The 12,827-nt window shown below is 41.0% G+C and overlaps 1 protein-coding gene across 1 annotated transcript in view; it reads left to right on the plus strand.

Annotated features, from left to right (window-relative positions):
* Positions 1-6,787, plus strand: part of UPP1 (uridine phosphorylase 1) — a 121,155-nt gene extending 114,368 nt beyond the window's left edge. The window contains exons 7-8 of the mRNA XM_078688187.1: positions 3,908-4,054; positions 5,946-6,787. Coding sequence (XP_078544313.1) covers positions 3,908-4,054; positions 5,946-6,085 — 287 coding nt within the window. The 3' untranslated portion in view covers positions 6,086-6,787. The remainder of the gene's footprint in view (positions 1-3,907; positions 4,055-5,945) is intronic.
* The last annotated feature ends 6,040 nt before the right edge of the window (positions 6,788-12,827 follow it).

Genomic DNA, 12,827 nt, shown 5'->3' on the forward strand with positions numbered 1-12,827 from the left:
ATTTCTGTGTATTTTTGCTTCTTGCAAGCTAACATTTCTCTCTTTAGTGTAAGTGTCTCCATGTCTGACCTTTCTTTTCATCTCACCTCTACCTCTACTTCCCTACCCTATCTCCATAATGTCTCTTGCTATGCCGTTCTCTTTAACTCTCTGTCTTCTGGTGGCCTTCAATTTATCTTGCTCAGCAGAACCAGAGGTAACTGTCTAACTAGAGAGCTGCATGCATATAAAGAGAAGATTGACAAGGCAGAGAAGGTAAGCAAAGTAAAGAGAAAAATATCACATTTCATCTAATCGAATAGTGAAAAGAGTCATAACAGTGCTCTGGCTTTCACTGTTTCAACAAAAACACCAGCAATGAAAAGTGAATTATTTGTGGTTATGAATATCCAGCAACTAATGCTATACTTTTTAAGTGCTATGTGCATATGCCTTTTTTAATATTGTCCACCAAGTCAACCTAACTATGTCTATTCTACAATGGGAGGAACAAGCTGGTTAGACACTGAATTCATATATATCAACAAGGAGAGAGATAGGGAGAATCAGAGACACTCTCTTACACCCCAGTTAAGTATCAAACAACAAAAGAAGAGAGGTCTGGTCAAGCACAAAGCTACCAGATTTGGAGCAAAGAGATAAGAGGGTAATTTTGATCACAGTCACTCTATTTGAGTAGGAAAGCCCTCACACACCGACCTGGTCAGTGTAATGCTTCATCATCGGGCCCCACCGAAGAGACCGAGTGTCTCTTCGGTGTGCTGCGACGCCAGAAAGACTGCGGAGCTGGTCGTGTGTGGAGGACGTGTTGGGGAAATTGTAAAGTTAAAAGTGACTAACAGGGTATCAAAAAAAACTTTTAATGAGTGATCCCTAAGACACGTGTAAGTGGTATATGTGTCTGAATTTAAGGGCCAAGGTTCTTAGGATTTTGATTAAATTCAGCTAAATACCACGAGTTTTAAAATTAATCAGTCAACATGTTTCTGCCTTACTTGTGGTATATATTCACCATGGCATTCTTCAGGACTATACCCCGGCGGTATGGACACTCTAATAGTCCACCCTGACCTGGGGACGTGTAGGTGAAAAGGAAAAGTGAAAAAAGTGCTTAAAAATTAGAAGAGCAATTGCTCATTCCAAAAAACCCCAATTTCAGGGGTGTATCAGCACCTGTAAGAGAAAATACACAGACAAACAGATATGGACAAACATACGATTAGTATATGCCAGCGTAGACTTATCATAGTGCTCCTAAGATGGTGGCAAACCTTTGTGTGCACACACAATAACTAATATCTTATGCACCATCCAAGTAGCCCTTGGGGATATTGTACATGCTAAGAGGTGGAGTGCTAAAGGTGGTTAAAAACTACTATTGGAGCGCGCTTGGCACATCCTAGGAAAAGAAGGGGTTAAATGTCGGAAACAAAGCGCTCTTAAACTCATTTACCGGCCCCGCTCTCCATCGTCGGGGTCCGGTTTAGAGGAATCTTGCAGGTTGACAAGCGGGTTGTGAGCGCTGAGGGCGTGAGTCTGCATCCCCAGCGGAACGTCTATTACGATCACCATAAGCTAAGTACCTGTGTGCTGTATGGGTTGTGCTGACATTTAACCCCTTCTTTTCCTAGGATGTGCCAAGCGCGCTCCAATCCTCCTCCCGAGACCCATGGTGCTAGTAGCGCCCTGTTTTAAAAGTGAGATGCTCTCCATACTTACCATCTAAGGGGGACACCGACCATTTGGTCAAATTGATCCCTCCTCATGGAGAATTCACACCGTGTTTTTATCTCCCTCACTACAATAGTAGTTTTTAACCACCTTTAGCACTCCACCTCTTAGCATGTACAATATCCCCAAGGGCTACTTGGATGGTGCATAAGATATTAGTTATTGTGTGTGCACACAAAGGTTTGCCACCATCTTAGGAGCACTATGATAAGTCTACGCTGGCATATACTAATCGTATGTTTGTCCATATCTGTTTGTCTGTGTATTTTCTCTTACAGGTGCTGATACACCCCTGAAATTGGGGTTTTTTGGAATGAGCAATTGCTCTTCTAATTTTTAAGCACTTTTTTCACTTTTCCTTTTCACCTACACGTCCCCAGGTCAGGGTGGACTATTAGAGTGTCCATACCGCCGGGGTATAGTCCTGAAGAATGCCATGGTGAATATATACCACAAGTAAGGCAGAAACATGTTGACTGATTAATTTTAAAACTCGTGGTATTTAGCTGAATTTAATCAAAATCCTAAGAACCTTGGCCCTTAAATTCAGACACATATACCACTTACACGTGTCTTAGGGATCACTCATTAAAAGTTTTTTTTGATACCCTGTTAGTCACTTTTAACTTTACAATTTCCACAACACGTCCTCCCCACACGACCAGCTCCGCAGTCTTTCTGGCGTCGCAGCACACCGAAGAGACACTCGGTCTCTTCGGTGGGGCCCGATGATGAAGCATGACACTGACCAGGTCGGTGTGTGAGGGCTTTCCTACTCAAATAGAGTGACTGTGATCAAAATTACCCTCTTATCTCTTTGCTCCAAATCTGGTAGCTTTGTGCTTGACCAGACCTCTCTTCTTTTGTTGTTAGACACTGAATTCCTCATAACATGTTGGCGTTGTAAGACAAAATTAAACTATATAAAAAAGCCAGATCAATTGCTTTTTCAATGCTTGTTCATGCTTTCTTCTGGTACCACTTGGTTGGTGGAAATTAAGCATTTGAGCTTTATGTTGTTTCTGTTTTTCTCTTTTGGCATCAGAAGTGTTTGCTGAAGCTAAAAATGGGCAATAAATTCAAAGCGGTTTCTGCAGATGAAGTGGGGGGATTATACCATGCTAGAACTACCTTCTCAAATATATGTATTTCTCTGTAAGTGCTTTTTCTGTTGCCTCTTTAACCTTATTGATTATCCTGCTGCTAGATAATGAAAGAAATGTGGATATAATACTTGCGATTCTACAATCCCTGTCTAAAAATACATCTTCGATTTATTCATTTGGTGACTTCTAACACACCCAATTGCCGATTATTAAGATATTGCGTCAGAACTCAACTGTAATAAGCTATTACAGTTGAGTTCTGACGTCACACTGCCTGCCAGAGTCTACAGCAGAGGGGAAAGGCAGGTCAGGCCATGGAGATTAATTAAAGCAGCGTTTAAAGAACGAAAACTAGACCTTGCTTTTCTTTCTTCTGCTCTGTTTTTCTAGCTGTACTGCGCCAGGGAAAATATAGGTGTTTATGGCGAAATATCTATTTTTTACACTACTTGGGTGATTAGAATCACTCTGCATGTTTGTTCCGCTATTTCTTTTAACTGACTTATTAAAGTGCTTCTAATATATTTTTTCAACAACTATTTAACAGCTTTTTGATGTGTTTACTTTCGCACTAGAAATTCTATTTTTATTCTCCATGTTTGCAGACATCTTCTCACTTTCAAATGAAAGAGCTATGCACTAAGGAATTAAGTGGTTTGTGGGAAAGGTGGTGATGTGATCATGTATCATAAGGAATAAAGTACCCCCTGCCTGCATGATAAAGATATTACAAGTTATCTCGAAGTCCCATATTCTTGTAAAAGAACTCGGCCTTTGCTCAGGGAACAACTCAGTGACTTGTAATATCCTTACAATGTACGTTAGGCTGTACTTTATCCCATATATATTCAAGGAATTGATGCACACTGTCTGAAACCCAGGTTTAATAAACTTACCTCCTCTTGGTAGAGCCGTCAGTCCATCACAGCATATAATGTGGTTTATGATGACAGCAAGCCAGAACCATAGGGGATAATTTATGTTTCAGCCACCTAGATGTGATAGATAGGCAGTTGTCCTCTTTGTCATCACGCAGAATGTAAAGTTGTGTTTCTCAATCTCTGCCCTAGGTCAAGCACGTCTGGATGGTGCCTTCTGCTTCTATACTGAAGAAGAAAAAATGCAGTATTTGAAAGAAGCCTATGAAGCAGGGGTCCGAAACATTGAGATGGAGTCCTCTGTATTTGCTGCTATGTGCAAACTCGCTGGCATCAGAGGTAGAGCTATCTTTATGTCTATATTACTGTGTACCTCTCTTAACGTATCCTGTGAACAATCTTCTCTTCTGTTGGGTTAGGAATTTTTTCACATTTTGTTGATCTTCCAGAAACAACCTATATCTTCCAAAAAGCTGGCCAATCACATTGCCACATTTGTTTATACAATTATGCATCGCAAACCTGGCCCAGAACATTAGGCCATGCATGCATTCACCTTGAGTTCCAGGCTATAGGCTGTCGCTATTTTGGAAAGCAATACTGTTTCATTTTTTTAAGGCATCGACAACTGATGCTGCTTCAACAAATTTCTGCAGAAGAACTTAAAAAATGGGAATGTTTGCTCCTTTTTGTACAGAGTCTTTGCAGGAGAACCCCTGCCTCACAGTGCATGTGTTGTTGTACCATGTTTTTTATTTTTTTTTCACAGAGTTTTATAAAGCGTGAACTTGACCCGAATCGGGTATCAGAGCGCTTTACATAGCACCATTTGCATTCCATGTGTTCATGTTTGCACAGGGAGATTAAGTGATTTGCACAGAATGATAGGATGTTCAACGTCATTGCCGAGACTCAAACCCAGTTCCCCAGATTAGAGGTCGATCACCCTAGCCGTTAGACCAACTCCTCTGTTAGTGTGTGGAGGGTAGATCATACCAAGTGAATGTAGAAGGGGTGGGGCAAAATAATTATTTTACCCTGGGTGACATGAGTCCTTGCATTGTCTAGTACCTCATAATTACTAATAACGCAAGTTGGTGATCTATTTATTTACAGGCAACAATGTGGTACCATTTACGCAGAAGAACGTGAAATTGGCCACAATATGGGAACAAAAGGAGGGAAATAACTAAAGTTATACTATTGCGCCTTTGTGATGCAGGACATGCTTATATCCACAGGCAATCTCATGTCCAGACAAACTATTTCTGTGGTGCAGTTCATAATATTTCTAAGCTGCGGGTTTAATTTTCAGAAGGACAGCCTTAGAGTAGCCCAGAATTCCAAAAGTCGCAAATTATTTACAATTAATGTTACTTTACATGGATAAGCAATGCCAGTGCATCCAAACAAAGGGCCCTTATTATGATGGTGTGTGGACTTTCATATCCATAGGCATTAAAATGCAACCACCACCACGGCGGTCGCAATGCCTATATTTTGTATTGCGGTGGGTGCTGTGGACTGCAGCACTTGCCGCATTACAAAAAGGGGACACTACTCATATTCTTGCACTACGTGGCACGCACCATGCGGGGCCTGCCACATGGTGCAGGGATATGTAGGCGGGAACCATAGGTGCCCCTCAAAACCCACAGCTGAAGGCCAGGGGGGAAGCAGGGTCTGCTACGTGTCCCCAATGTCACGTTCCACCAGCCTTTTCATTGGGGGTAAACCCCCATGGAATGGCCGGTGGAGAGGGACATCATAATCCCTACAGCGGACCTTTGTGGGCACCACCACCATTGTAGGGATTGGAGTTCCCGCAGATGGTCTGACGGGCTCAAGGAGCCCGTGGGATCAGTGGCAGTCGGTCTCTCCGACCACCATCCATCCTAATATGGCAGGAATCCTAATTCTGATGGCGGTGGGACCGCCACCGACGGGCTGTCAGTGGTGATCTCACCAGCATAGTAATCAGGCCCAAAGTAACACAGTAAAATGTACCTCTCACTTGAAAAGTGTGAGTAGCAAGGAACGAGAATGATGGCAGCTGACAAGGTTTAACTTTCAAATGTTAGAGCTCAAAAAAGGGGCCAGAAATTATATTGGAAAAAAATGACTTTATGATTGTGGGATATTCTATTGTGGGGCATTCGAAGGCCAGCTTTGTTTGGTGAAACATTACCTTTATATGTTGTTTAACTCTACTTCATCTTTTAATTCACAGCTGCTGTGGTATGTGTCACTCTCGTGAATCGACTCAAGGGTGATCAGATAACAAGTCCACACGAAGTCTTGGTCGAGTACCAGCAAAGGCCACAGAAACTAATAAGCCATTTTATCAAGAAGCAGCTTGGAAAGGTTTGAGACATGGAGGCACAGCCCTGGCATGAAGAGGACCACTATTTATTTTAGCAGCGTTGCACTGATATGCAATATTCTGTTGAAACAAGCATACGCAGTAGAGGGCAGATCATAGATAAATACGATTTCTTATTGGTAATTTCCAGGGCACAGTTTCATATTTTCCATTGTGTTACGTTATATTTAATTGGAAGCAGTTAAGCATTTCATAGTGGCCTTCTGCTACTCAGTGGCAGCTGCTACCAAACAGGGGTGATGGGGCGGGGAGGGTGTGGGAATGGAAAAAAACAAAATAAAGCACTTATCTGGATACGGCCTGCCGGCCTCCACCTCTCCTTTATCCTTTTCAACGTCTTCCTGTCTTGAGCCCCGGCAGCATGGAAGAACACATGCTCCCAGACTCCACAAGCCAATGATAATGCAGCTGTCACCAGCACGACAGCAGCGCCGTGATTGGTCTGAGCGCCCTAGTTCAGAGCTCAGACAGGAAGTGGGAGGCTGTTCTTGTTCTCCACTCAGGCTGGACTATACAGCTGGGTGGAGAACATGCTAAGTGTGCATGACTGTTTGGCTGGCCTAAAATGGCCGCCGAAACCATCATGCGCACGTATAGAGTGCTGCCACTTCTTCCCTTGCCTTGGCCAGCCCAGCCCTGCTCTTGCCCGCATGAAACTAACTGAGCCACTGCAGTATGGAAAAATAAAAGTATAATTATGTTGCATTATTCTCATTTTCTTTTTTCTTTTTAAAATGTTTGGAGAACAAAGGGACGATGCTCCACTGCCTTAGTGGAGGAATCGCCTTTATTGTTACTCCTGCAAAGTTCTTCGCCCAAGAAGCCTCTCACATTGGATAGCATACACCTGGTAATATGTTTGATTGATACTGTTCTCACAATTAGTGTGAGGCTACATCTGGTGTCTGCACACTAGATGTGAGAAGGGTAAAGCAGCTGTTCTTCCCCTTGATTGTTTGATCATAATAATCTCTGAGGTGTCAGAGCCAATTTAGCAGAAAAAGTAAGTTTTGTTGACTTGTAAAGTTAAGAGTTTAGCTCAAAATTGAGATATTCTTGTTTTTCAAGGTAAAACTTGAAGGCGTGCTCTAGAAGTTGGGTGGACATGCTTTGGAGACTTCTCATATAAACACAGATAATATATATTTTTTTAAGATCCTAGATACTAATCCTGTTGCACAATATGAGTGATCTTGTGGCAATAGTGTGCTGCAAAGCATTTATCAAACCCAATAAATCTATTGGACATTGTGCTTAACCCTTATACAGTCTTGCTTGTACTGCAAAACAATTAGTAAAAGGGCACCACAACTTTGAAATTCTACATGCTATGTTCTAAAGGATATCTTTCTTGAGTTTGTACACATTATCTTCCTCGCTTGCTACCAGTAGTGTCTTTAGGTTTTCAATTCAAATTGTGTTAGTCAGCAAGGCTAGAATGTTGGAACAGATTTTCACCTTCTCTCCTCGCTTCAGAACTGCTCTTGAGGCATAAATGGCAATCAGTCATTCTATACGTTTATTATGTCTTATTTATAACATTTAGGTGTTTACTAAAGGCCAGAGTGCTCAAATTCGTTAAAAACAATGGGCCTGATTCACAAAGGTAAGCTTACACTTTTTGTGTAAGTTTATTATTTTGTTGATATTCACAAACTACAAGTTTAATTTTACTACTAGTAATTTTATGACTGCAGAGACTCTGTACTTGTGGTGGAAGCTATGCACATAAAAATATAGTCTTGTCCTATCTTTTTATGTGCAGAGTTTCCCGTCCCGACGGTGGAGTCTCTGCAGACGTAAAATTAGTAAACTCAAATACAAGCAGCCACGGCCGGTGGTAGGTGTAACTGCAGGGCTGTGACGTAGGGAGGGGGAGGGGCAGCGGGTGGGGGGTTGTAATGTAGGGATTACGGACTTTAACAGGTAAGTAAACATATAAATAAATAAAACGAATTTCGGTGCGCACACTGCATCGCATTTGGTGATGCAGTGCACACAACGAAATTCTTTTCATTAATTTATATGTTTACTTACCTGTTAAAGTCCGTAATCCATACATTACAACCCCCCACCCTGCCCCTCCCCCTCCCTACATCACCGCCCTGCAGTTACACCTACCACCGGCAGTGGCTGAATACAAGTGTAAGTTTTCCTTTGTGAAACAGGCCCTGTGTCTTTTGAGATTGGTATCTATCTATCTATCTATCTATCTATCTATCTATCTATCTATCTCTTTATCTATCGGTCTATAAAAAGCTTGCGGTGATTTATAACCAAAGCAAACATTCTGATTATATTATAATTTCATATAATCTTCAGCTGAAAGTACTAGTCTTGTTCTGAAAAAGCACATTATGATCGCCTTTTTAGTCATGTAAATACTAGCTTATTTACTCTCATCCTTAACGGTCTCATTACAAGCACCCCATAATCACTGCCCCTTGCAGTTACCAATATCAGCAGTACTGGTAAATGTGGGGCACGGGCTACTAAGAAGCACAAATGCGTGCATAATTGTCTCTTCAGAAATGAAGAATCACTGGGGGAATGGATAATTACAGGTCCTGTCCTACAGTGTTCCAGCAGATCTCATAATTGCAATATGACAGTAACTTCTGCTACTAGCCCCATTGGAATTAAAAGGGACCTTGTAATGAGGTTCTTAGAGTATTACATATGTGATTTTACTTTTGTAAACTAATGCTGGTATGTGTGTCCGGTGGATTCTACATTTCTGCTGGCTGGTAGGTGTAGTGATGACCATCCCGTGCCGCCATCGATTATTGTACCTGCTTCAAACCCTGAGCCAAACAACCATGACATTGGAGCATTTTTATGTTACGTTATATTATGTCATGATATTGTAGGCTAGACATCTGCACTGCACTGCTATGCACTTCTGAGCTGTTGGATGTATGACCAAACTTTACTATAAATCAGATGTATTGACCTACTAAGACCTGAGTTAGCAATGAAAGAAAACCAATGATTAGTCATTTCATTGAATTTCCTTAATGGAAAGTTATGTATCCTTCATGTGAATGAGTCAAATTGGAACAATACAATTTACAAAAGGGAGACAAAAGGGGGAAATAAGACACGATTGAGAATGATCTGCCCTATACTGCTTTACTTAGTTATACTTTTCATAGAGCACAAAAGTGTACTTTATTTTATTGTACTATAATTTCTTAATGTAGCTCTTATTCTGATTTAGACACTGAAGCAATTTTAATTAAAGGTGCTTTATTTATCTGTACTGTAAAACATGAAATATATACAAAATATAAAAACAGAGTATTTTACCTATAAGATATATATTGCAAAGTGAATCTAAAGTATTCTTTTCAGGGATGTTCAGAAAAGTCCAAGTGTGTATGTTGTTCACCACATTCCATCTGTTAATGAGTTAGTGTTGGTTAAATGTTAAATGTGTTTATAGTTTTTAATATAATGGTCTTAGGGATTGGGATAGAAGAGGCACATCAACTTGAGAATTGGATAATAATAAAACAAATTACTCTAGAAATAAATTCTAGTACTATCAGGAGAGTAATGAGGCGTGTGTTGTCTTCAACATGAAACTCACAGGACTCCTCTTTAAGATGCATTTGTGTGTTGTACATTCTACTGAAAGTCAAAAAGGTCTCTTAATGAGAAAATGTCCAGTACATGGAACCAATGGTATGAAAGTATCAAGTAATCTACTGCATTATGTTAACTGAGCAACATATTATTGTTTTGGTCACAAAACCGAATATTGGGTTAGAAACCAATAATCCATTATTGGTGCCTGTCATATGTAATCCTGAAAATGATAACAGATGAAAACATGTGTCTAAAATTGTGCTCCACACTGTCTTTCATCCATGCCAGATTTTCAGAATATCCACGAGATAAATTTACATATAATGGATCTACATGGAAATAATTTACATAGTGGTTACCCTGAAAACAGGGTATTGCTCCGTTTTTTGTGGACCAATTTTGGCAACCACTGGATTAAGAGATGTTCGCTTGACTGAAATTCACTATAGAATATTGTGTTAGTATGTTTAATTAAAGAGAAGAAGCCTTGAGTGTGTCATGCCACCCCTCTCCTCTTGCACCAAATGGTAACAAATAGCATATGCGTATATGGTTTATGACATGCTGTTGTTTCAAGTGTATTAATTCTACGCATAGGTATTTCAGCAGAACGAGAGCACCATCCCGTTGCAAAGGCACATAGTGAATCAAACTTCTGCAACATGTAGCTTGGTTGCTACTTGTTGCTTTCCAGCTACCTGGTCACAGTTCTTCTATGAGCCTATTAAATTAGCTTTTGGTGATTGAATCAATGTATGTATCCCAAAATTGAAAATCATATTCTAGATAAAAATTTGAGTAGTTTAAGAACACAGAAGTTTATAATCGGAGAAAAACGGATTTCTTAAATATGTTTAAAGCTGATATTTGAGTGGAATATTATTACCTTTGTGCCAGTGGCATTTCAGCAAAGGTTGCCATGTATTACCCATACAGAGACATTTTAAATTGAAGAATCCTTTTTACATGACTGCTGGCATGCCGATTGAGACATGGAGGTGGTCACTGCTGGTAATCGTGCATGTGGGGACCACTAAAATAATCGTCTCTGACGTGGTCACCATTAGAACACTTATAATATTAGTATCTTAGGATGCTTTTCAATAATCATGAGTAGCACGTATTACAGAAAAGTTTGAAGAGCCCTGGTCTGAGAAGTGAAGATCTAGAAGTAGATTCACTAATATCGCACCATAATATGGTAAGAACTTGGGATTTGACCTTTAAGCTGCAGCAGTACGTCCAAATCTGCATTTCTTAGTACAGTTGTTTCAGATCACTTATTGAACCTCATTTAGTTTCATCGGCATGGCATAAATATATACATGCAAGCGAAGGAAAATATGGCCCAATAAAACACATTGTTTGGACAAAGTGACGAATAAACTCACGCTCAGCCATTTATTACTAGAGTCCAAAGGTCAAATCCCATGTTTTTATGACAGTATATTATTCTCAGACTATGGTCTACAAAATTACAGTGTGCTTTGGGTTTGCTTATATTCCTAGTTATGCAACTAATACATGTGAAAGAACATTACGGCATAAAGCATGCATGCAGATGTGCAGTGATCTCTTGGGCACATGACGTCAGTGGTCAGCTACCAAAAGCTGGTGGGTATCATTTACTACCTCTTAGTTAGAGAGTCATTGCAAGAAGCTGCAATCTGACAAGAGACCTTTGGATAAAAGAGTGCTATACGTAAATCTAACATAACAGAACACAACACAATACAACACATTGTTATCAAGGGAAATGAAAGAGAAGCTGAAGAACTACAGATGTAGATGGACATGCGCATTGCACATCACAGTCTATTCATCTAGCAGAGCATACTAGTCCCTTAGGTTAACTTCAAAAGTGTGTTAACTGAAAGTTTGGCAGCATTCCTACAAATGCAGTTTTGGAGCTGCACGAGTAATGAAAAAATGAAATCTTTGAGGCAGAACTCAACTCAAAGCGCTGTTGCTGATTTAGCTTCAAGTACTGTTGAAAAATGTGCCAAAAAAGAGTAAGGGCCTGATTCTGAGTTTGGCTGTCCGTGGACTGCCAAACCCGGGGTGACCCAGCGGTGATCCAACCGCCGTATTCTGACTTGTGTGGTCATACCACCATGGTACCACTGCAAACGCTGGGGAGCTGCTATACCTCGGCGTTGGTGCAGAGGTCTGAGGATTGCAATATGCTGGTGGCGCAGCTGCGACACCACCAATCATATTACGACTCTCCTCACTGCTATCCATTTCATGGCGGTGAGCCTATCATGAAAAGGGTGGCAGTGAGGAAACTAAGGGGCCCCTACAGGGCCCCTGGTACCTCAGGGCCTGGGGATATATGCAGGGGGCACATGGTGTGCCCCCCTGTGTGCATGCACCTCAGTTTCTGCAGGGCATGACCTGTACAATCCATGCCATGCAGGAACTTGCTTTGGCACTCCCTTCGTTTTGCAGTTCTAAGGCTCACATATGAGCATTTGAACTGCACCGCTGTGGGACCGCGAAAACCCTGCCCACCAGACCACGAGGAAACTCGTAATTTGGCCAGCGGGCAGCGGTCGACTTTAGCAGTGGGGAAACTGGGTGCTGGCGTGGGGGCCCATTCCCACACCACCAAAGTCTTAATAAGGCCCAAAGTTTTCTATAAAGCCTTGTTGCTGACCATGAAGGAAATGCCACTTTTTTAGATGCACCCTTGCAGTCGTTAATGTTTTTGGATGGCTCAAAGAGTTATCATTTTGATGTGCAGGAGAAAGGCTGCCAACTCCACTCTATCTATATTTGTATTAATCTCAGGGATTACATATTTTCTGTACTTGCTGTCCTAATTCTAGCTCAAACGTGCTACATTTGATGTACTGTTATCTCATGTTTTCCCTAGCAATGTTTATGTTTGAATCCTCTGATCTATAGACAGATGTTATGCTTACCTTAATACATGTGTGGTGTGTGCTGATGCACATGAATATTGACTGACTGGCCATTCTGTATTGTGATAGTTTCTCTTCTTAAATAAAATGGAAAAAGCAAAAAATGTTAACTCGTTTTCATTGTGTGTGAATCAGATCATATCAACTTATTCAAGTTAAGGGGCATATTTATCAAAGAGTTGTGTCACCCTTAAGTCATGCAACGGGTGCA

The sequence above is a fragment of the Lissotriton helveticus genome, chromosome 4_1 (genome assembly GCF_964261635.1).
Source record: "Lissotriton helveticus chromosome 4_1, aLisHel1.1, whole genome shotgun sequence".
Classification (NCBI taxonomy): domain Eukaryota; kingdom Metazoa; phylum Chordata; class Amphibia; order Caudata; family Salamandridae; genus Lissotriton; species Lissotriton helveticus.